This window comes from Plecotus auritus, assembly GCF_963455305.1.
Source record: "Plecotus auritus genome assembly, chromosome: 2".
Lineage (NCBI taxonomy): Eukaryota > Metazoa > Chordata > Mammalia > Chiroptera > Vespertilionidae > Plecotus > Plecotus auritus.
This window is the reverse complement of record NC_137771.1, coordinates 22,903,334-22,925,035: the sequence shown is the minus strand read 5'-3', so window position 1 is coordinate 22,925,035 and position 21,702 is coordinate 22,903,334. Positions and strand designations below refer to the sequence as shown.

The window sequence follows — 21,702 nt, the reverse complement described above, 5'->3', positions numbered from 1 at the left end:
TGGGGACCCATGGGCCTCTCTGGGCCCTAATTTATTCATCTCTGCTGGGCTGAGGACCTACCTGTACAGCTGGTGTAAATAAGCAGACACAGCATTTGTTAAGGTGCTGAAATACCTCTGTATTCATTGGCAAATACCCTAGCTCCTCCCTGGCCCCTCTGGTACCCCAACCCCAACCCAGCTTCTGCAGGGAGATGCTCTAGCACTTGGGCTGTGTCTGTTTTCATTGGTATATGCCAGCAGCTGTTCCGTACAGGTTAACTATTGTAAGTATCACCCTGTCCAGAGGCGATGCAACAGGTAGGTGTATTATGTACCCACCTGTTACAAGGACTAATATAGTTAAGGTCATGTAGGTTACCTTTCTCATCCCTTTTCCTTTTAGCCTGGGGTGGGGGTGAAGGCTGGGGTGATACTCAGTAAGGGCAGAGATAACAGCCACCTCTCTCACCAGGCGGGCCAGGTTCAAGCGCTCCAACAGTGTGACGGCTGGCGTGCAGGCAGACCTGGAGCTGGAGGGCCTGGCCGGCCTGGCCTCGGTGGCCACAGAAGACAAGGCCCTGCAGTTCGGACGCTCCTTCCAGAGGCACGCCTCTGAACCCCAGCCCGGCCCCCGGGCCCCCACCTACTCAGTCTTCCGCACGGTCCACACGCAGGGCCAGTGGGCCTACCGCGAGGGCTACCCACTGCCGTACGAGCCGCCGGCCACCGATGGGTCACCAGGCCCTGCCCCTGCCCCCACCCCGGGCCCTGGGGCAGGCCGCCGGGACTCCTGGATGGAGCGTGGCTCCCGTAGCCTCCCCGACTCAGGCCGCACGTCCCCCTGCCCGCGGGACGGCGAGTGGTTCATCAAGATGCTGAGGGCGGAAGTGGAGAAGCTGGAGCACTGGTGCCAGCAGATGGAACGCGAGGCGGAGGACTACGAGCTGCCCGAGGAGAGTGAGTGAGAGGACTCTGCGCGGAGGGATCACGGCTGGGAGCTCTTGGGGTGGACATGAGGGTGCCGTCCTAAGGTTGGGTTCTCTAGCACCAAACCTTGGTGGGTCCCCATGGGCAGCAGGGCGTTCTGGAGCTCCTGGCAGGAAGCAGGGAGCAGCTTCAGAGGCCGGGGCTGGGACTGGGGAAAGGGACCAGGCGGGGCCTCTAGGAGAGAGCTGCCAGCCCATGGCAGCCACGGGAATTCTTCCCATCTGCGCTGGTGTGGGGATCTGGGCCTGCTCCAGGGCTTAAGACAGGGGCAGGCCGTGCACAATGTCAGGGCATGTCTCGGGCACCGGTCAAGATTAAGCCAGGAAGACATGGCCCTTCCCTGCAAGTTCAGTCCGAGGGGAGATACAGTCTTAGCCCAGAACCCCAAGGATGGGATAGTGACTCGTGAGACAGGGGTCATACATGAAATTCAGTAATTCTTAAGGAGTCAAGGAGCCGCACACTGGTGGTCATGGACCGAGTGCCTGCTTGCCATGGGGCTGTCGGGCTCGGCTGGGACTGGTGTTCCCAGTTCTCTGACCCGGGAGGAGAAGCACTTAAGAAATGTAGGTTGTATGAAGGAAGAAATGTCAGTGTGAAGTAGGATAGGAGCTGCTTGTTAGGAACCCAAGGAGAGGAGGGGGAAGGGCAGGAGGAGACACACATAGAAAATGTGAGGTAATGGAAGGGCAAGAGTCAGTCAGGGCAGACTTCCTGGAGGCGGGGGAAGGAAAGTCATCATTCTCCTCCTTGAATCTGCTTCTGCTCCCCAGTCCTGGAGAAGATCCGCAGTGCTGTGGGCAGCACGCAGCTTCTCCTGTCCCAGAAGGTTCAGCAGTTCTTCAGGCTGTGTCAGCAGAGCATGGTGAGTGCCCCTGGGTGTAGAGCCTATCAGACGTGTGTGCCTGGAAGGTGCCCAGTGTGTGTGTGTGTGTGTGTGTGTGTGTGCGCGCGCACACGCGTGTGCCTGGAGGCGGGACCAGGTGTTTGTACCCAAGAGTGAGAAGCCTGGGCTTTCTTGCCTCCCTGTCTCACACTCCCCCCACCCCACCCCACTCTCCCAAGTTGAGCTTCCTGACAGTGAGGGTGGGTGGGGCTTTCCCGGGTCCTGGCTGGGGCTCCGACATTCCTGACTGGCTGCCTCTCCTATGTCTCCTTCCTTTGCAGGACCCCACTGCGTTCCCTGTGCCCACCTTCCAGGACCTGGCGGGTTTCTGGGACCTCCTGCAGCTCTCTATCGAGGATGTGACCCTCAAGTTCCTGGAGCTACAGCAACTCAAGGCCAACAGCTGGAAGCTCCTGGAGCCTAAGGTGGGGGAAGGTCCCTTGAAGCTAAGAGTCAGACCCTGGAAAATGCCCTTCCCCATGGAGGCATGTTGGGGGTGGGGGCAGGGGGGCAGGGGGACAGGAGGAGACCCATGGGCAGCAAAGGCAACCCTGGACAAGTGATGATGACCACCTCTTCCAAAATGACCACCCTTGGTCACTGCTGTCTGCTTGGCCCTGGTGCTCATTGCTGCCTAAGCTGCCAGAACCCGAGGTGGCAGCAGCCACCTTGGGCCAGCTGCAGTTTGAGGGAGCAGACCTAGAGCTTCCCGAAGGGCGGGCTGCCCTCAGCTCGGACCTAGAGGGTCCCCTCAGCCATCATCTCACTAGACCTTGTCGTGATGGGCCCCAAAGCCTGGTGTGTGAACCCCCATTGCCTTGTCTGCGTCCCTCCGGACCTGGAGTGAAGCAAACACTGATTCGGAACGGCGCCACCAAGGGGCGTTCGAATCAATATTTTTTAAAAAAGAAAAATGTGCGTTTTGACCTTGTGGGAACAGGTACACCTGGGGCTTCGGGTGCAGAGCAGCTTCTAAGGGCTCTCAGGTGGCCGAGCCTCGGGAGGTTCATCCTCCAAGCGGAGGGGGCGTGAATTGGAAGGTCAGGTGGGACCCCGCCCCCAAACTCAGCGGCCGCCCCTCTCCCGCAGGAGGAGAAGAAGGTCCCTCCGCCGATACCAAAGAAGCCGTCGCGGGGCCGGGGCGTGCCGGTGAAGGAGCGCTCCCTGGATTCGGTGGACCGGCAGCGGCAGGAAGCGCGCAAGCGGCTCCTGGCGGCCAAGCGTGCCGCCTCCTTCCGCCACAGCTCGGCCACCGAGAGCGCCGACAGCATCGAGATCTACATCCCCGAGGCCCAGACCAGGCTGTGACCCGCCCGGCCCGCCCAGCCCGGCCCGGCCGCGGTTTTCTACCCGTACTGTACACCCAGCGTCGAGGTCACTGTGAACGCGGGCTGCCCGTGCGCCCGCCCCGCCGGCTCCGCACGCCCCGGCCCCTCTTGCCCGCTGCTCTCTCGTGGGTTTTTTACCTTCCTGACCCCACGCGAAGGCGCCCGGGCTGGGCCGGGGGCCGTGCCTCTCCGCCCTGCGCCCCCACCACCTGGACCCTCCTTTCTCTTGGTCCGACGCTTCGTCCCCACCTCCTCCCACGGGCACCATCTCTGCCATTCTTTCCCCCCTACCTCCCCCCCCACCCCCCCACGGGCCAGGCCGGGCCAGGTCCCCCATCTGGGCTCTGCGTCCCCCCCACCCCGCGGGGCTGGGCTTCGTGGGGATCAGCTTCGTGGCTTTTTATGAAGAATCCCGAACCCCGCCTAGGAGCCCGCCCCACCCTCTTGGGGGCTCACCTTCAGCCCTCAGCCCACCGGGCCCAGGGACCACAGTGGCTGGACCAACCCAGGACCAGGGCGCCTGGGCCTCTCCCCTTTCCCCGCTGCTGGGGAGGGGAGATGGGGGCTTCCCCCTCACCACACCTGTGGCTGTTCCCACATCCCCTTGAGTATCCCAGGAAAAATAAAACGGCAGAACTGCACTCCAGCCATCTGCTCTCTCCTGAAGAAGCCACCTCTGCACTGTGCATGGGGGCCTGGGGGTGGAGGGAGGAGAGGCGGGGAGAGCAAAGATTGCCTGAGCCAGCTGGGGAAAGATCCCGGCGCTCCTGGAGGGGCCCACGAGGGGTGAAGAGGGGAGGACTTCCACCTTTGCACGCCTTTCCCTTTCTGCCTCCCAGTCCTCCAGGGCCCCCCAGGGAGGGGAGCTCAGAGCCCAGTGCCTTGGCACACAGCATATGCTCAATAAACAGGGAGTGTGGTTATTCTTCGATATGGACGAATATTGGTTTCCCTTCCCCTGAGGGCCCGGTGTTCCCTCTGCTCCAGTCATTCCAGATCAGCAACAGAAACACTCTGTTCAATTTAGTGCTACCATATTCTCTGATGCCTCCTATGGGTGGGCACTTTGGTGGGGGCAGAGAACAGAACTTTCCTTGGAAGCTAAATGGCAGTCCAAACCTAGTGTTGATGGCTAATATTTATTGGATACTTACTGTGGGCCAGGCAAAGGGTGAGTGCATTACACGAATGTGGCTCATCCTTATGACAGATGAGAAAGTGGAAGCTCAGGAGAGGTTAAGTGACCTGTCTAAAGTCACGGGGCTGAAGGGGGTGGACCCAGGTCTGGCTAATCATGAGCTTTTAGCTAGCCCAGAAAAGGTATGATGGCAATGTGCACCCAGAAAGCCACCTTTCCAGTCCGTAAGTAGTCCTTGGAGTTGATGTGTCACCCTGAAGCAGGAGGAAAAGATTTCCAGGGGGTTGGCAGCTCTTCTGGGCCACACTGGAGTAGCCAATTCTCATTCATTTATTCAGCAAACATTCATTAGGAATCACTATTGGGCCCTAACCGGTTTGGCTTAGTAGATAGAGCGTTGACCTGTGAACTGAAGGGTCCTGAGTTCGATTCTGGTCAAGGGCACATGCCCAGGTTGTGGGCTTGATCCCCAGTAGTGGGTGTGCAAGAGGCAATCGATCAATGATCCTCTCTCATCATTGATGTTTCTATCTCTCCCTCCCTCTCCCTTCCGCTCTGAAATTTTTTTTTTAAAAAATCACTGTTGGCACCCAACACCAAGGAGTCAGCCCTGAACAAGTGTAGTTTCTATGCTTATGGAGCTTACAGTCTTAGGAAAAAACAGTGAACAAGCAGATAACATATAAGGGTGAGTGCTGGAAAGATGATGAGGTATTAGCCACTGAAGGGGGGCTGAGGCTGGGAAGAATGTTCCAAGATCAGACAACAGCTATGCAAGGCCTGGAGAAGAAAGGCATTGGGAGTGCCAAAGCTTGATCACACTGGGCAACTTGAGTAGGTAGGCATAGATTCTGAGGGCTGGGGGGAGCCATGGAAAGGTTTTGAATAGAAGAGTGGCATGAACAGATATTTTACAGGCTGATCTGGGAGACCACCTGAAAAGCAAGAGGTCGTACACACAACACTCATATGTGACTACTGGAAGGTGGAGAGGGCCCCCATGTGATCCGAATTTCCAAAAGTGAATCAACTTCAGGCTGATCTCAAACAGATTCCTGGGCCCTGTCCAAAACTTAGTGAATGGACTCTCTACCCTCAAAGGACTTTTTAACAAGTGCTCCAGGTGATTATGATGGGCAGCTGGGTCTGGGAACACTTAGACTGGATGACTGTCCAAAAGTTTCCACCAGAAAACCCCATCTGTCTATTTCCTGTAGACTAGCCAAGTAAGGCATTGGCTGAGTCACTACCTCTCTGATACTGTTTCTCATCTCTGATATTGGGTCATGGGTGAGGTTTGGGCTAGACCAGTGGTCGGCAAACTGCGGCTCTGTTGACTGATGAGTTTGCCGACCACTGGGCTAGACAGTACTCAGAGCAATCCTGGGAAGCAGGTATTGTCATCACCATCATTTTACAATGAGAAAAAATGAGGCTTGGAGAGACTAATCAACTTATCCCAAATCACAAAGCTGGGAAGTGGCTGAGTCTGAGTTTAACCATCCACATTATATAGTTTTGTGTTTTGTTTTTTTTTATGGGTCTATGTCTTTTCCCAGAAACTGGGCCAGCTTTTCCGGGACGATGAAGTATATGGGAGTGGACAGGGAGAAACAGGTCAGCATCTGCAACTGTGTGGGCATCCTTCCACAGACATGATGTCCAAAACCTCCCCAAATGGGGCTGATGGTGGGGGGAGGGTAGTCTCCTTTGGGTATTGTGGCCTGGGTAGTTGTGCTGGATAAGTGGAGGATTAGATCCCTTCCCTGTGCTTGAGTTGCTTCCAGTCCTGGCTATAGCCAGGCACATAAACAGAAAGGTATAGTATAAAAGGAGCCCTGGTCTCCCGGGGGCTGAAGAGACTAGGGGAGGGAGCTTCTAGCAGCCAGGGAGTCTGGAAAACTTAAAAAAAAATTTTAAATTGATTTTAGAGAGAGAGGAAGGGAGAGGGGGGGGGGGGAGAGAGAAAGAGAAACATTGGTGTGAGAAGGTCACTGGATCCGCTGCCTCTTGCACGCCCCGAACTGGAGATGGAGCCCAAAACCCAGGTATGTGCCCTGACCAGGAATCGAAATGGCCATGGTCTGGGGAAACTTTTTGTAAGAGGGACTTTTTGAACTGGGCCTTGGCAGGGTGAAGTGGAGTTTTGCCGTCAAGAAAGAGAAGGGAAGGAGGGGTTAAGCTGGAGATTTTATTTTATATATTTTTAAAATATATTTTATTGATTTTTTACAGAGAGGAAGGGAGAGGGATAGAGTTAGAAACATCGATGAGAAAGAAACATTGATCAACTGCCTCCTGCACACCCTCTACTGGGGATGTGCCCGCAACCAAGGTACATGCCCCTGACCGGAATCAAACCTGGGACCCTTCAGTCCACAGGCCGACGCTCTATCCACTGAGCCAAACCAGTTAAGGCAAGCTGGAGATTTTATTAAAATTTTTTTTAAAAGAATAGTTTATTGAATTTTTATAGAGGAAGGCGGGGGGGGGGGTGGAGAGAGAGAAACATCAATGTGAGAGCGAGACCCTGAGAGTGAAACTTGGGCATGGGCCCTGACTGAGAATCAAACCGGCAACCTTTCAGTGCAGGGGACAATGCCCAACCAACTGAACCACACTGGCCAGGGCTCATTTAAATTTTTTTTTTTTTTTTTAAAGAACCTTTGACCAACAGAATGGAAATACCCTGAAAGGGAAAATGGAAGTTAGACCATTGACGGAGTTGCTAAGGTGGTCCAGGTGAGAGATAATGATTAATTTGAGAGACATTCAGAAATTGTAGGTTCTATACATAAACTGGATCTTGGGAATAATGCCAAGATGAAGATACCTTGAAGATTTCACTCAGGCTTTTGGCTTAGTGAATAAGTAATGCCAAAAATGAACATAGGCTATTACAGAAGGAGAAATAAACTTGGAATATACATACCAGTGACCACTTACTAAGCACATAGGAGATACTGAGTGTTGTGCACTTTATACACATTATGTGAGTTAGTACTCAGAACAACTCCAGGGGGTGGTTCTATTGTCTTTTTAAAAACATAGTTCTGCCGAAACCGGTTTGGCTCAGTGGATAGAGCGTCGGCCTGCGGACTGAAGGGTCCCAGGTTCGATTCCGGTCAAGGGCATGTACGTTGGTTGCGGGCACATCCCCAGTAGGAGGTGTGCAGGAGGCAGCTGATCGATGTTTCTCTCTCATCGATGTTTCTAACTCTCTATCCCTCTCCCTTCCTCTCTGTAAAAAATCAATAAAATATAATTAAAAAAAACAAAAAAACAAATAAAAAAAAACATAGTTCTTCTGAGATTAGCAAGCAGCAGAGGCAGGATTTGAACCCACATCTATCTGATTCCTAAGTCTTTTTAAAATAATGTTTTTATTGATTTTTATTTCTTTTTAAAAAAATATATTTTATTGATTTTTTTTTACAGAGAGGAAGGGAGAGGGATAGAGAGTTAGAAACATCGATGAGAGAGAAGCATAGATCAGCTGCTTCCTGCACACCCCCTACTGGGGATGTGCCCGCAACCAAGGTACATGCCCTTGACCGGAATAGAACCTAGGACACCTCAGTCCACAGGCTGACACTCTTATCCACTAAGCCACACTGGTCAGGGCTTTTTATTGATTTTTAGAGGGATGGGAAGAGAGAGGGATAGAGAGATACAAACATTGATGAGAGAGAAAAATCATCAATCTTCTGCCTCCTGCATGCCCTCTATGCCCCCTACCTAGGGAGAGAGCCTGCAACCAAGGCATGTGCCCTGACCGGGAATCAAACCGAGACCTTCCGGTTCTTGGGTCGATGCTGAACCATTGAGCGACACCGGCTGGGCTGATTCCTAAGTCTTGAGCCCCACTCAGTTCTGCCTGATGAAACTACTAGCCATCACTCGGGACTCAGCTCAAGGGCAGGTAGCTCTGGGGAACCTTCCCTAATTCTTCCTGGGACTCCTTCTCTTTGCCACTTGTGTATATTTCTATCACCACATTTCTCACACTCTTGACTTTTTTTTTTTTTTTAATCCTCGCTGGAGGATATGTTGATTGATTTTAGAAAGGGGGGAAGGGAGAGAGGGAGAGAAACATTGATCTGTTGCCTCCTGCATCCGCCCCAATTGGGAATTGAACCCGAAACCTTTTGGTGCACAAGACAATGCTCAACTAATTAAGCCACCTAGGCAGGGCACTCATACTGTTGACATTTTGTAGACCAGTCTGCTTCCCCATCAGTCAAAGAACTGAGGGCAGGATGGTCCCATTCATTTTTTGCATCCCTGATGCCTAGCACATGTTAATTAATTGGCTGACTGAATGCTGGTTATTGGTCAGTGGTCGGCAAACTGCGGCTCGTGAGCTGCGGTTTGCCGCTCTGTTGACTAATGAGTTTGCCGACCACTGGGATAGGGACTTAATCACAAGGAACAACAACAGCCTGTAATTATTGGAATCGAGAGTCTAGGTCAGTGGTCGGCAAACTCATTAGTCAACAGAGCTGCAGTTTGCCGACCACTGTTCTAGGTGATTCTGTTCCCTTCTCTGTAACTACTCAATTAGTGAACAAGTTCTGCTAATGACAGTTTCCTGCACATTTCTTTATACTAGTCCTTTCTCTCCATCTGCACTGCTAGATCTTAGCACTGAGCTCTTGGAGATTATAGAGGAAGGGTAATAATCAGTCCAGGAGGCTTCTACAGTGGTATTCCTAAAGCTTGGAAAATGAGCCAGAGATATTTGGTAAAGAAAGGTGGGAAGGACACTGCAGGCAGAAGAAAAAGCATAATTAAAGGCATAGAGGTGTGAAACAGTTTGGTCGGCATGGAGGAAAAGGAGGGATTAAGCATGTGTTACTAACGATAAATATGCCTGGCTAAGACTAGTGGAATGAGAGTAGAAAGACAGGGCTAGGCGGGAGAATTTCAGGCTTGAGCTTTAGTGTTTTTTCCTATACGCGATAAAATAGATGTCTAGCCTGGTTTATGTGGTTCGGTGGTTGAGCATTGACCCATGAACCAGGAGGTCATGGTTTGATTCCCAGACAGGGCACATGCCTGGATTTTGAGCTCGATCCCCAGGCTGCATGCAGGAGGCAGCTAATCAATGATTCTCATCATTGATGTTTTTCTCTCTCTCCTTCTCCCTCTCTGAAATCAATAATAAAAAACAAAAACAAAAATAGAGCAGTGTGTGTGTGAATACTTGTACCTGATGGGTCAGGTAAAACTTAGGTTTTGCTATATTTGTATTATTTGTAAACTAACAATTTATTTCTCTGCTTGCTAGGTGGCTGGTATAGCACTTTACTTACATTATCTTATCTAACCCTCACAATATCCTGTGAAACAGGTGTTATTACCTTTGCATAGGAGCGGGAAAGGAGGCTAAGACAGATTTATACTGTTCCCAAGGTCACAGTTAGAAAGCTAGCCCAGATCTGAAGAGTCCTTTAGCCCTAGATTAATAGTCTGCTAAAGGGAGCTTCTTGAGGTCAGTGATCCTGTCTTTGTGTGCGCGCGCGCGCCCAGACCTAGGTCTTAGAAGACACCTAGAAATCATCAGTTGAATAAATGAGTGGATGACCTTTTCCTTTCTCCACCCGAAAAGCACGTGGTTACGTCACTGGTAAACCTCCTAGCCCCTAGGGGGCGTGTGTCCATCTCAGCGCAGCCGGGCTCCATTGCGGGCGCCTAGCTTGCTCCGCTCCTTTGACTGGAGCTCAGCCAATCCCTGCACTCCGAGAGAGCTGGGGTTCGGTGGGCGGGATCCCGGGCGAGGCCCCGCGGGCCGCTGGGAGGGGCGGCGGCGGCGGTCCGGGCGAGCAGGCGGAGGGCGGGGGCCGGACGCTGTGGCTCAGGTGAGCACGCGGACCCTGCCGACAGTTCCCTTCCCCGGGGCGGCTGCCGGGCTGCCCGTGGTCTGGGCGACGGCTCCTGACTTTGACCTCTGAGTTACCGGAGAGGTTATTACGAGTGTCCGCTGTGGCCCTGGCCGGGCCTGGCGGCTCTCATTCTAACAGGGGGTTGGAGGTCGAGTCTGGGCGCCCAGCTGGCCCTCGGGGCCAGGGCTTCTTGGTCTCGGGCACATGGGTGGGGACGGAGGCCGCTGACGAGGCCGTGAGCGTGGCGGGATAGGGGCCGGGACCCGGAGCCCAGCGGAGGGAGACGGCTGGATACTTGGACCCTGACCTCCCTTGCGCCCCCTTCCCTGGACCGGGCTCGAGTCAGGGTTAGGGTTAATCTTCAATCCCGTTAGGTATCCTCTGCCCTTGTTAGCAATTCTCAAATCTCGGACTTCGGGTTTGGATCTCATTGGGCCTCCGGGGCCCCGGCACAAGGGCAGGTTTGCCGGCCACCCAGTTGACCTTTACCTGACGTTAGGCTCCCTCCACGCCGAGCTGGAAATCCGCGTCACAGTGTATGCGAGACCCTTTTCTTTCGTATTGCTACCCCGGGGGGTGACTTGTTAGTCTTGTAATCATCAGAGGCACCTGCTGTGTTCCTGCTACCTTTTGAAGGCAGGTGGGTGGGTGGATGACTGCTGTGGTTTTACATTAGTGTGTTGCTCGAGCTTTCATTCACTCATTCAACAAACTTTCTGGAGCATTTTATGCCAGGCCGCGCAAGGGTGGGAGGTGTTGGGGGATGGATAGGGCACAGTGGGCCACAGACATTGTCCTTGCCCTGTTGGTGTTTAAAGTGTTTTGAGGCAGACGAGTGGGGTAAGCCAGCACAATGTGTGACCCAGAGGAAATGGTTATAAGTGTTAAATAAGTGAATTCATTGACTTACTTGAACATGATTAGAATGTTTGTAGGAGGACAGGGAGACCTGGTGCAGCATGTGACAGGTAATACTTGTGGACTCATACTTGATATGTTTTAAGAAAAATTGGAAATCTGAATGGAGAGTTACTGTTTAGGGAAAGTGTTTGCTTATAAAGAGAGAACTTGCCCTGGCTGGACTGCCTCAGTGGTAGAGCGTCAGCCCGTGCACGGAAAAGTCTCAGGTTCGATTCCCGGTCAAGGCCAGGTACCTGGGTTACAGATTTGTTCCTAGGCCAGGTTGGGGAACCTGAGAGAAAGACTTCTTTCCCATTCTTGAAAGGTTGGCACACTGGAGGGAAGGCCCAAGGGTTGAAGCCCGGCCGGCGTGCTCAGTGGTTGAGCATCTACCTCTGAACCAGGAGGTCACCTTTCGATTCCCAGTCCGGGCACATGCCCGGTTGCCGGCTTAATCCCCAGTATGGGGCGTGCAGGAGGCAGCCTGTCAGTGATTCTCTCTCATCATTGATGTTTCCCTCTCCCTTCCTCTGAAATCAATAAAAATATATTAAAAAAAAAAGGAAGAAAGGTGCTCTCTTAGCGCAGTAGGCAGCACGTCAGTCTCATAAAAAAGAAAAAAAATAGACTTGAAGCTTTATTAGGTAAGCCCAGAGGTCCGCTCATGGGGAACTCTGCTATACATGGTTGCCTAATTGTCAAAATGTATGGGTCATAACATGGAGTCTTGTCCCCTTCCCTAACAATTGAATCTTTTGAAAATTTCTGGATTGTTTCAGGGACCCAACTGTTGCATAAAGCAGGGTACTCTCTTGCATTACTCTGCAAGGGGTGGATGCTCAGTAAATTGTGCCAGGCTGCCTCGTAAGTGGGGAGCTCCGTAGTGATCCATTTGGTGGGGAGGGGCAGCTGGTGTCTCCCTAATGCTGCCTTGTGCTCTTCTGCAGATGTCATGTGGCCTGTGTTTTGGACCGTGGTGCGTACTTATGCTCCCTATGTCACATTTCCTGTGGCCTTCGTGGTCGGGGCTGTGGGCTACCACCTGGAATGGTTCATCCGGGGAAAAGATCCCCAGCCTGTGGAGGAGGAGAAGAGCATCTCAGAGCGTCGGGAAGATCGAAAGTTGGATGAGCTGCTAGGCAAGGACCACACCCAGGTGGTGAGCCTTAAGGACAAGCTGGAATTTGCCCCTAAAGCTGTCCTGAACAGAAACCGCCCGGAGAAGAATTAATAGAGGACACAGGGCCATATGGGTCCTTCCATAAGCTGTGACTGGTCCTGCCACCATGTTGACCCAGCTCCAGAATCCACATCTGATTTGCATTGTGGCCCCTTATTCTGGCCCCTCGGGCACCACCCAGCCACACACATACTGGGTGCTCTTCTACAGTCAGGCACACGGATACACTAGAAGCTGAGGGGCCAGTCAAGAGGAAGGCCCCGGAGGGTTCTGGCCTGCAGGCTGCATCCGTTGTATGGTGGGCACAGCTGCCCCGGCTTCTGGGCGCACTTCTGGGAGTAGTGTTATGAAATGAACCTTGGCTGTCAGTCCCTGCAGGGAGGCAGTTTGACCTCAAGCTGAAGCGCATGGGATTGGGGTGTTGCCTTAAGAGAGATAGCACATGTCTAGTTCCCGTTTGCATGGGAAGAATTCAGACATCTACCTGGTTCCTTCCCTCGTTTGCCCAGTCCTTTGTGCTCACTCTTGCTGAAATCCTGTCCTACCAGCTCAGGAAAGGGGGGGGGGACTCGCTGGGGAAGGGCTGTTCTTGGCAGCCCAGCCTGTTCACTTGGGGTAGGTGAATTTGCTTGAAAATAGCCACCATCTTTCATCCCCCATCGCTGTATAGTGCAAAACTCGATTAAATGGCATCTGAGAACCATATTGATCTAATTCTATCTTCCAAATGGTGTGTGGGGTCTCCTTAGGAGTTATGCAAGTGCAAGCATTTCAGGATAGGATAACATTGGCCTTTAACTAAGGACTCCAGGGTCCTGGAGGCTTTGTTTTACTAGTGTGGTTGCACTGGGTCCTGGAGGTGGTGAGTCCTGGAGGCCCAGGTTCCCAGAAGCTTTTCTGTCATGGTAAGAAGAGGCTTATTGGACCTTTTAGAATCTAAATTAGAATAGACCAGGGTGCTTAACGGTTGCTATCAAATTTTCCAATTTCACACACACACTTTTCCCTATAAAAATAATCGATGTACTTAAAAGAACATTTGGTAGGGATTTTTAAGAAGGGCTCTAGTACAACTCCCAGGGCTCTAATACAACTGAAAAGCTAACATTTTGTTATGTTTTTAACAATTTCCCTATTGCTGGAGGACATTTAGGTTGTTTCTGGTGGTTCAGCGGTATAAATAGTGCAATGAATATCTTATATAAGGCTTTTCCTGAATTTTGGGTTAAATGGTAGGAATAATAAATGGCATTTTGGATGAAATGGGATGAGCAGTTTTAAGGATCTCAACACATAATATAAAATGTCTTTCCTAAAGAGCTATAGAAGATTATACTAAAAGCTACCACTTAAGATGCCGCAGGGCCCTGGCTGGTGTGGCTCAGTGGATTGGAGCATCATCCCGTACACGAAAGTCATAGTTTCGATTCCCAGTTAAGACATATATCCAGGTTTCAGGTTTGATCCACACAAAGGAAGCAGCCAATTGATGTCTCTCTCACGCTGATGTTTTTTCTCTCCCTTCTCTCTAAAGTCAAAACACCCTCAGTGTGTTAAATAAAAAAGATGCTGCTGGTGAGGTTGGAAGGGGGTGAGAGCAGAGGGCAGGAAGAGGCACAATAACCTATTGCCTCATGTGGTCAACTGACGTTTAACCTCAGTGAGCAAAGGCAAGTGATGCCCATTTGGTGAAGAACAAACTGCCTTTGATGGTGTTAACAGGTGATGAAGGTAGAATTCCTGAACAGGTAGAAATACCAGCTGTGGAATGAGAGGAGCTGGGAGGATGTAGAAGGTGGTGGCCAGAGAGGAGGAGAGAACAAGTCAAGTTGCCCAGGCCTAGTGGGAATGTTGACATGAGCTGCTGTTAACTTCTCAGGGAGCAAATCTGATCGGGAATATGGAGGAGTGTCTGCTACCCAAGTGAGGATGGGATTTCTGGTTACCAAAGGATATGCCAAGCTCAGCTTGGTTACAGGCCTCATTGACAGACCGGTGCTGCCCCCCGGTGGCAGTACTGAGCATGACCAAGTCTGTGATCCCTTCATTGTGCTTTTATTAGGAGTAACAAACCCGGATGCCTACAGGGGTCAGTCAGGTGGCTTCAGTGATTGCGCCAGGCCAGGAACTGGAAAGCTCAGGCCTGCCTAAAGGGGGCAGTCGCTGCTCAGCATCTTCCAATTTGTGCTGCTTGCCCAGTGATACCAGATTTTTCAGATTTTCTAAAAAAATGGTAGAAATTCAGATTTTTGTGTGTGTAATCTTCTGATTAACCGATGACAGTTCATTTTCTAAAAAGTTCTAAGCAGGCTAACACACCCATGGGGTTAATTTGATCTCAATGGCTGCCAGTTTTTGACTTCTCAAACTGCCCCTCTCCTTTTAATTAATGAGTTGCCCCCCCTGTGGCAGACCTGAGCATAATCAATAATTAGTCATTAATAAATTATTGACAATGAATAAATTAATAATTGATAGTTAACAGTTAATTATTTTGGCAGCCTAACAATTTGTAGCAAATATTAGATCCCAGGAGTGGTTTCCCTTGAAACAGTTTTGATCATCCTGCGCATATGCAGTGTAATAGCAGCCTAAGCAAAACATTAGGAGTCAGAAGAGCTACAGAAACACCACAATTTTTTCCCATAGACTTAAGATATTTTTGGATTTTCTAGAATAACCCTGCCACTGCTGGTGCACCTTCTCCCAGTGCCTGGCCGTCCTCCCTGTGGAAATCCAAGTTGCTCCCTTCTTCCAGGCTCACTTTAATTGTGCCCCCTTTTAAATAATTTTATTTCCTAGGGCTTGCCCTCACTGAATTTCGCCTCCGGCAAGTCTATTAATATCTGGGTTAGCTTTCTTTCCCACGGGCTGGCTGCAGCCTGCTGCCGCTGTGCTGCTATAGGATCGTGGGTGCTCTCTTGCATGCCAGGTGACAGTAGGTTGCAGGGTGGATGTGTGTGCGAGCAAAGGCAGGCAGGCCAGGGTTGCTGGTTTTCTTCCATGCCTGCTGGTTCACTTTGGAGCCATGTGACCCTCTCTTGGACTGGCCCCGTAGTCATATTCACTGAAACACTAGTAAGTGGATGTGCTTGGCCTTTTTGCTTGCCCTGCCTTGGGGTCCCTTCCCGGCCCAGTGATGGTGGTGGCAGCGTTATCCTGTCTGAACACGGCAGGAATCACTTCTCTCCCCTCAGAGGCCCAGTGTCTGGTGCTTTTCCATTCTCTCTGGAGCCTTTCCTGTGCCTGCTGCTGTGTTAGCACAAGTCTGCTGGCCAGCTGCCAGGACAAACCTGCCAGGGAGCCCTTTGACTCTTGTGAGCCTCCCAGGATCCCAGCTCATGGGGCTGTTGGTTGAATTAAACACCATGGGGTTAGGCTCCCCCGAGTCCCTTGGGAGCCAGGCAGCAACAATGAAAGGCTCGCTTTTCTTTTTCCACTTTGGCGTGGGTCTCTAGGCCCTTGCAGGGTGGTGAGCCAAGGCAGTGTGGTAGAGCAGAAATAAAGTGGGATCTGGAGTCTAACAGGCCTGAGTAGTGAATATTGCCTCAGCAACTAGCTGATTGACCTTGGGCAAGTCACTTAGCCTTTCTGAACCTCAGTATCCTCGTCTGTAAAATGGGGGTGAGAATACCAATTTTTGCTGAGTGATTGTGAGAAGGTAACATGTGAAGTTCCTAGCAGAGTCCTTGGCAACCAGTAGGTGCTCAATAAATATTAGCTGCTTGAATTTTTTACAAGAAAATATTACATTTCATGCAATAGTTGCATGTGTCCTTGTGATCCTGGTGAGGCAGGGATCCGGAGGCGAGAGTGACGTTGACTGGGAGAGTGAGCTCACAGGCCTGGTGGTTGAGGGCTTCTTTGGGGTGTTTTACAGGTAGGACTGCCTCCCATAAGACCAAGCTAGCCAAGGGCCAGCAAGCTCCAGATCAGAGATGAGAAGTGGGGAGGAAGGCGTGGGGTGCCCAGGAGTGTCACATATCAGGAGAATGGGTAGGGATGAACCTTGGACTTGGAGGCAAGAGAACTGGGTGACCTCAGACATGTGCCTTCACCTCTCCTGGCCTTAGTGTCCCCACTGCAAAATGGGGGTACTCATGTATTCCTGCTGATGATATAAAAGGAGTGAGAAATCAGAAAGTGCTGAAAACAGGCAAGTGCTATGTTACATCCCAGTAAAACCTGGCTTTTATCAACTTGGGATGGCAGCCTGTCTGAATAATGAAATAGAAATAAACGCTCTTTTATTCCTATTCTGTACACAGTCTCCCAAAGTATTTGCTAAATAGGAGTTTTGGGGGAGTCAGCTTTAAGAGTAAAGAGGAGTAATTAGTAATTAGTGTGTCAGTCCCAGTGGTGCCTCTGATGTATTTAAAAAGTTCATTCTTTTTGAATTAAATTTGTTAGCATTAGTTATCTGTTTACCATATTCTTCCAAAAGAGGAAAGTAACGCAAAGAAAGCCCTGGCTTCGTTTTTGTTTAAAATTCCAAATGGGTCCTCCAAATATTTGAGATTTTAAAAGGTCTTTGCTGGCATCCCAGCAGGGGCAGCTCTTCTGTCTAGAAGGGCCCACAATCCTTTGTGCCCGTATGCCCCTCTCCACTGCCCCTGTTCCCTCACTGCCAACCCTGGCTCCACTCTCCATTTCTATTTGCTTCAGAGCCTGAGCTGCCAAGTGCAGCTGGAAATATTTGCATGACCCTGTTGCCTGGTGCTCTCCATTTATGGCTTCTGCATGTAATCCTCAAGATCAGCAGTCACCAACCGGTGGTCCGTGGACCACTGGTGGTCCGTGAGGTCCGAAAAGTTGTTGAACACTAGTTTAAGGAAACCTTTGGAGCAGTGGTCGCCAACCGGTGGTCTGCGGACCACTGGTGGTCCGTGAGGTCCGAAAGGTTGGTGACCACTGCTCAAGATGATACACACACACACACACACACACACACTAAGAAAAGGGTAGTATGCTAATTAGACTGGATAGACAGGACATCTTCTGGTCGTCTAGTCCTCCTTCCGGACAAAGCCACGGTGGCAGGGGCCAAAGCAGAGGCAGTTAGGGGTGATTAAGCTGGCAGGCAGAGGGGTTAGGGGCGATCAGGCTGGCAGGCAGGTGAGCAGTTAAGAGCCAGCGGTCCTGGGTTGGGATCAGGCCTAAACCAGCAGTCGGACATCCCCCAAAGGGTCCTGGATTGTGTGTGTGTATATAAATATAAATATAAATATAAATATAAATATAAATATAAATATAAATATATACACACACACACACACACACACACACACACACACACTAGAGGCCTGGTGCACAAAATTCGTGCACTGGAGGGGGAGGGGTCCCTTAGCCCAGCCTGCACCCTCTCACAGTCCAGGACCCCTTGGGGGATGTCCGGGACTCTCACAGTGCGGTACCCCTCGCTTTTTACTGCCCACCTGCCCCCTGGTGGTCAGTGCGCATCATAGCAACTGGTTGACCAGTTGTAACGGCTGCTTAGTCTTTTATATATATAGATATACTAGAGACCTGATGCATGAAATTCGTGCAAGGGGCTTGGCCCTCGCAGCCCCGGTGGCTTGCCTCAGACCTCACAACCCTGGCTTCACCGGAAGTTTGTCCGGCTGTCGGGTCTAATTAGCATATTATGCTTTTATTATTATAGATGTATTCCAAGTGCCTTAAGTTCCCCACCCTATCCCTGGACTCCACCACCACTACTGTGATGAAGCCGTATTGGCTAAAAGCCTTTGTAGCTTCAAATGTCATATCTTCATGATCCCTACTCATACAGTGGCTCTACAGTATTCAGCACTTTTTATGGAATTCATCTCAGAGTCCTGTCCCAGCTCTCTCTACTCTTCTAAATGTGAGTGTTTTCCCAGCTTCGCCCTGGACAGTTCATTGCTGGACAGTTTTAGCCTCATCTGTGGCATCAGCCACTACTTATATCTACCTGGACAACTCCAAAGTATCTCTCTCTAGTTGTGAATGTCCTCCTGAACTCTGGGTCATTCTCTGAAACAGCTTACTACACATCTCTGTTTAGATTTCCCAAATAGTGTGATGGTTAAAAGTGTTGACCCAGGTTTGAAGTTTAACTCTAATTTAGCGTGGCTAGAAAAGTAACTTACCTTCTCTGAGCATCATCTGTAAAATGGGGATGATATACCCACCTCACAGAGTGATGAAGGCTGAGAAGATGCTCATGAAACACCCAGCACCGTGTTTGGCACAGGTCTGTTTCCTCTGTCAGTTGCCCCGCCCCCTCTCCTGGGTTCCATCACCCACCGTGGTGACTTCTGTATCTGGAATTCCTCCTCTGTTCACCATCTCACATCCCTGCTTCATGCCCTCGTCATCTCTTGCCTGAATTTTTAATCTCTTCCTAAAAATTCTCCCAATTTCTGCCAGCATTTTCTTTCTAAAACACATCTTTGGTACAGATCTCCATGGCTCCTCTCACCAAAGCCGCTTGCAAGCCATGTGGGATCCTTCACCGCCTTCCATTCTCTCCCATCATCCCATCCCTAGGACGGAACCTAGTTTTGCCATTTCTTGAACGTGTCGTGCTTGTTCAAATCCTGATACCTCCGTGTGCATTGTGCCTCGTGCCCCCTGGCCTACCTGGGGAACTCTTATACTGCAGGATTTAGCATCCGTGGGTCCGTATTGTCATTCCCTCCCTGTGTTCGTTCTTTGGCAGCATTTGTTACAAGGCACTGTGATGGGCGAGTGTCTGTCCCCCCCTAGACTGGGAGTTCCTTGAGGGCAGGGACTAAGTCTCACTCTCCCTTCTGCTCTTTGCAGAGGGCCTTGCACCAGAATCATTTCCAATAAAGGATGAATGAATGAAGAGGCCCCTGAGTGTGATTCTGAGGTGGTGCAGGTACTGGGGCTGGGTGCAGAGATGAGCCTCTTTGGAAGACAGGTCTGTCTACCAGGTGCTTTGAGGGGCCAGCGGCCTCAAGCTCAGGACAGCCCTGTTTTGCTACAGCTTTGCCTTCCCTGAGGCTGGTGAAGAGCTGAACCCAAACGGCTGCCTTCCGTTTCCCAGGGGAAGTGGGGCTTGGGCAGAGGGCTGGCTTTCCCCACTGGGTAGGTCCTTCACTAGCAGAGGCTGTGATGAATTTGACCCTGATGACTCTGTAGTGGGGAACAATGTCCTCAGGAAAGCATTCAGGAAGCCCTTCGTGTAGTGGCGATCAAAGCTCCGCAGCAGCCCAGTGGGTGGAGGGGAGCGCTCCAAGGAATGGGGCGAGGCCCTGGGGACCACTTGAAGCCCTTACCAGGTGGGGCTCGCCCTCAGCTCAGCAGACCCCAGGGCTGACCTCGTGGGTTGCGGAAATCCTGAGGTGGCGTGGGAATGCCTGGGAGCAGGAGACACCGCTGCTTCTGGAGTCTCTGCTTTGTCTCCACTTTCCTTAGTGCCTTCCCTCTGGCCGAGGCTGGGAGGGTGGAGTAGGCTGGAAGGATGAGGCAGAAGGAATCCTTGCAAACAGACAGGGCAGGCTTTGCCTTCCTCATTTCATCAAGGAGCTGATGTAAAACGTCTTGCATTTATATGAAGCCCTCTTTTCATTTGTCCCTCCATCCCTGATGACTTCAACTAGAAGGTTGAAGAGCATTGGTTTTCCTTATGCTCACAACGGGGATCTGAGGCCCAGAGCAGGAAATGGCTCACCCAAGATAACACAGGGAATTCTTGGCAGAGCTGGGCTTGCAGCCACCCTGTGCCCGCCTCCCTTTCCCAGTTTGCATTTTGTCTGCACCCCAAACCAAGGTCGGCTGGCCTGCAGACCGGTTGACTTGATGAGGGTAAACACCCTCGAGGGCCAGCTTGCCAGCGGGCACAGAGCGAGCACAGCTACAGCCCCTCTGCTGGCAGCGCCCATGAGATTGAACCTCTGATGGAGGCTGCAGCCTGCGTTTCCGGCCCCTTCCCGGTTGCACTTAGTGCACAGACCAAAGCTAAACCTTTCGGGGTAGCTCTCTCCCTTTGATGCTCTCCAAGCTGTTTTCCCCACGTGTGGGAGTGCAGGAGGTCACAGTCTTTCCCACAGATGCAGTCCTGTGTGTTTATAATGTGGTCAATTGATGACAAGGTGGATTGTTCAGCTGCTGTTGTCCCTAAAGGCCTGTTCTTGGCTGGCGTTTGCCTTGCTGACATATGCTGGGGCCTCAGTGGGCTCAGATCCCAGCCCTCCCTCTGCCCCTCCGTGAAACTCAGTTGTGGAGTTAGACTGCTTGGGTTCAAAGCCCACACTGTCAGTCATCGCTGTGTGGCTTTTGCCAAGCTGCTTAACTTCTCGGTGTTTCAGTCTCATGTGTCAGATGGGGCGAATACATTATTTATCTCATAGGGTTATTGTGAGGATTAAAAGGAAACAGGGAAGGCATTTGGAACAGAGACTCAATATAATTAGCGCTTAGGAAGAGTTGGTTTTTTTAATTAGTAGTATTTTTCCATCCCATGGATTAACCCACCCTTCAAGACTCTGGTCTTTCTGGGCACTAAAAGGGTGTGCCCGTGTGTAGAAGGGAAACCGAGGCCTATAGCGATGCGGGGCTGAGGCTGGGGAATGGTGCATGCTGATTCTCAGCCCCGAGGCCCGTTGGCTCTGCCATCTGATGCTCCTCTGCCTCCCCCACCGCCCCGTCCCTCCTGCACTGCCTTGGAATCTTGTGGCAGCCCCAGCCCCAGCCCCAGATGGGTCCTGTATAGATGTAGATGAGAACAAAACCAACTCCATCGTTGGTCCCTGGAGTTTCCATGCTGTGGCTTTTGATCAACCTTAATGTTCTTAGCAAAGCATACCCCCCGAAAAAGCCTTCTAGTTGATTGTGTTCCTTAAAATAGGTAGCCATAAATATTTTTGTTAATAATAGTTGGAATAGCATGACAACCGAGCTAAATATCAAACTGGTAATAGTATCAATTATAAATAATCATCTATCACAAGACCACCAGGAGGTATGGCTCCTGCATTCTTGGTCTTGTTAATCGTTAGTACCTGAGTTATACTATTTAAAAAGCACTGTAACAGGGGTCTGTTAGCAGAAAGTAATTTTCACAGAACTGCTGGTCATCTGTCCACTCTGACCCTACATCCCTGTAAGTAAATTGTCCTCTAATAAAGTTGTTATAGTCTATGGAGTTGCCTGCTTTGTTTGTTGATCTTAAGATACCTTCTCCCCCAGTTGGTGTGGCTCAGTGGTTGAGCATTGACCTATGAATCAGGAGGTCACAGTTTGATTTCTGGTCGGGGCACATGCCTGGGTTGTAGGGTCAATCCCCAGTGGGGGTCATGCAGGAGGCAGCCTATCAATGATTCTTTCTCATTGATGTTTCTGTCTCTCTCTCCCTCTTCCTTCCTCTCTGAAATCAATAAAAAAATATATTTTTTAAAATGATACCT

General features: G+C 51.0%; 2 protein-coding genes across 2 annotated transcripts in view; both read left to right on the top strand.

The window, feature by feature from the left end:
• Positions 1 to 4,114, top strand: part of DLGAP3 (DLG associated protein 3) — a 59,067-nt gene extending 54,953 nt beyond the window's left edge. The window contains exons 9-12 of the mRNA XM_080657946.1: positions 455 to 939; positions 1,743 to 1,834; positions 2,137 to 2,280; positions 2,945 to 4,114. Of these exons, the coding sequence (XP_080514072.1) occupies positions 455 to 939; positions 1,743 to 1,834; positions 2,137 to 2,280; positions 2,945 to 3,163 (940 nt within the window). The 3' untranslated portion in view covers positions 3,164 to 4,114. The remainder of the gene's footprint in view (positions 1 to 454; positions 940 to 1,742; positions 1,835 to 2,136; positions 2,281 to 2,944) is intronic.
• A 5,945-nt stretch (positions 4,115 to 10,059) lies between these two features.
• SMIM12 (small integral membrane protein 12) lies at positions 10,060 to 12,989 on the top strand. Its single transcript, XM_080655217.1, has 2 exons — positions 10,060 to 10,182; positions 12,054 to 12,989. The coding sequence occupies exon 2, from the start codon at positions 12,059 to 12,061 to the stop codon at positions 12,335 to 12,337; it is 279 nt and encodes a 92-aa protein (XP_080511343.1). The 5' UTR covers positions 10,060 to 10,182; positions 12,054 to 12,058; the 3' UTR covers positions 12,338 to 12,989.
• The last annotated feature ends 8,713 nt before the right edge of the window (positions 12,990 to 21,702 follow it).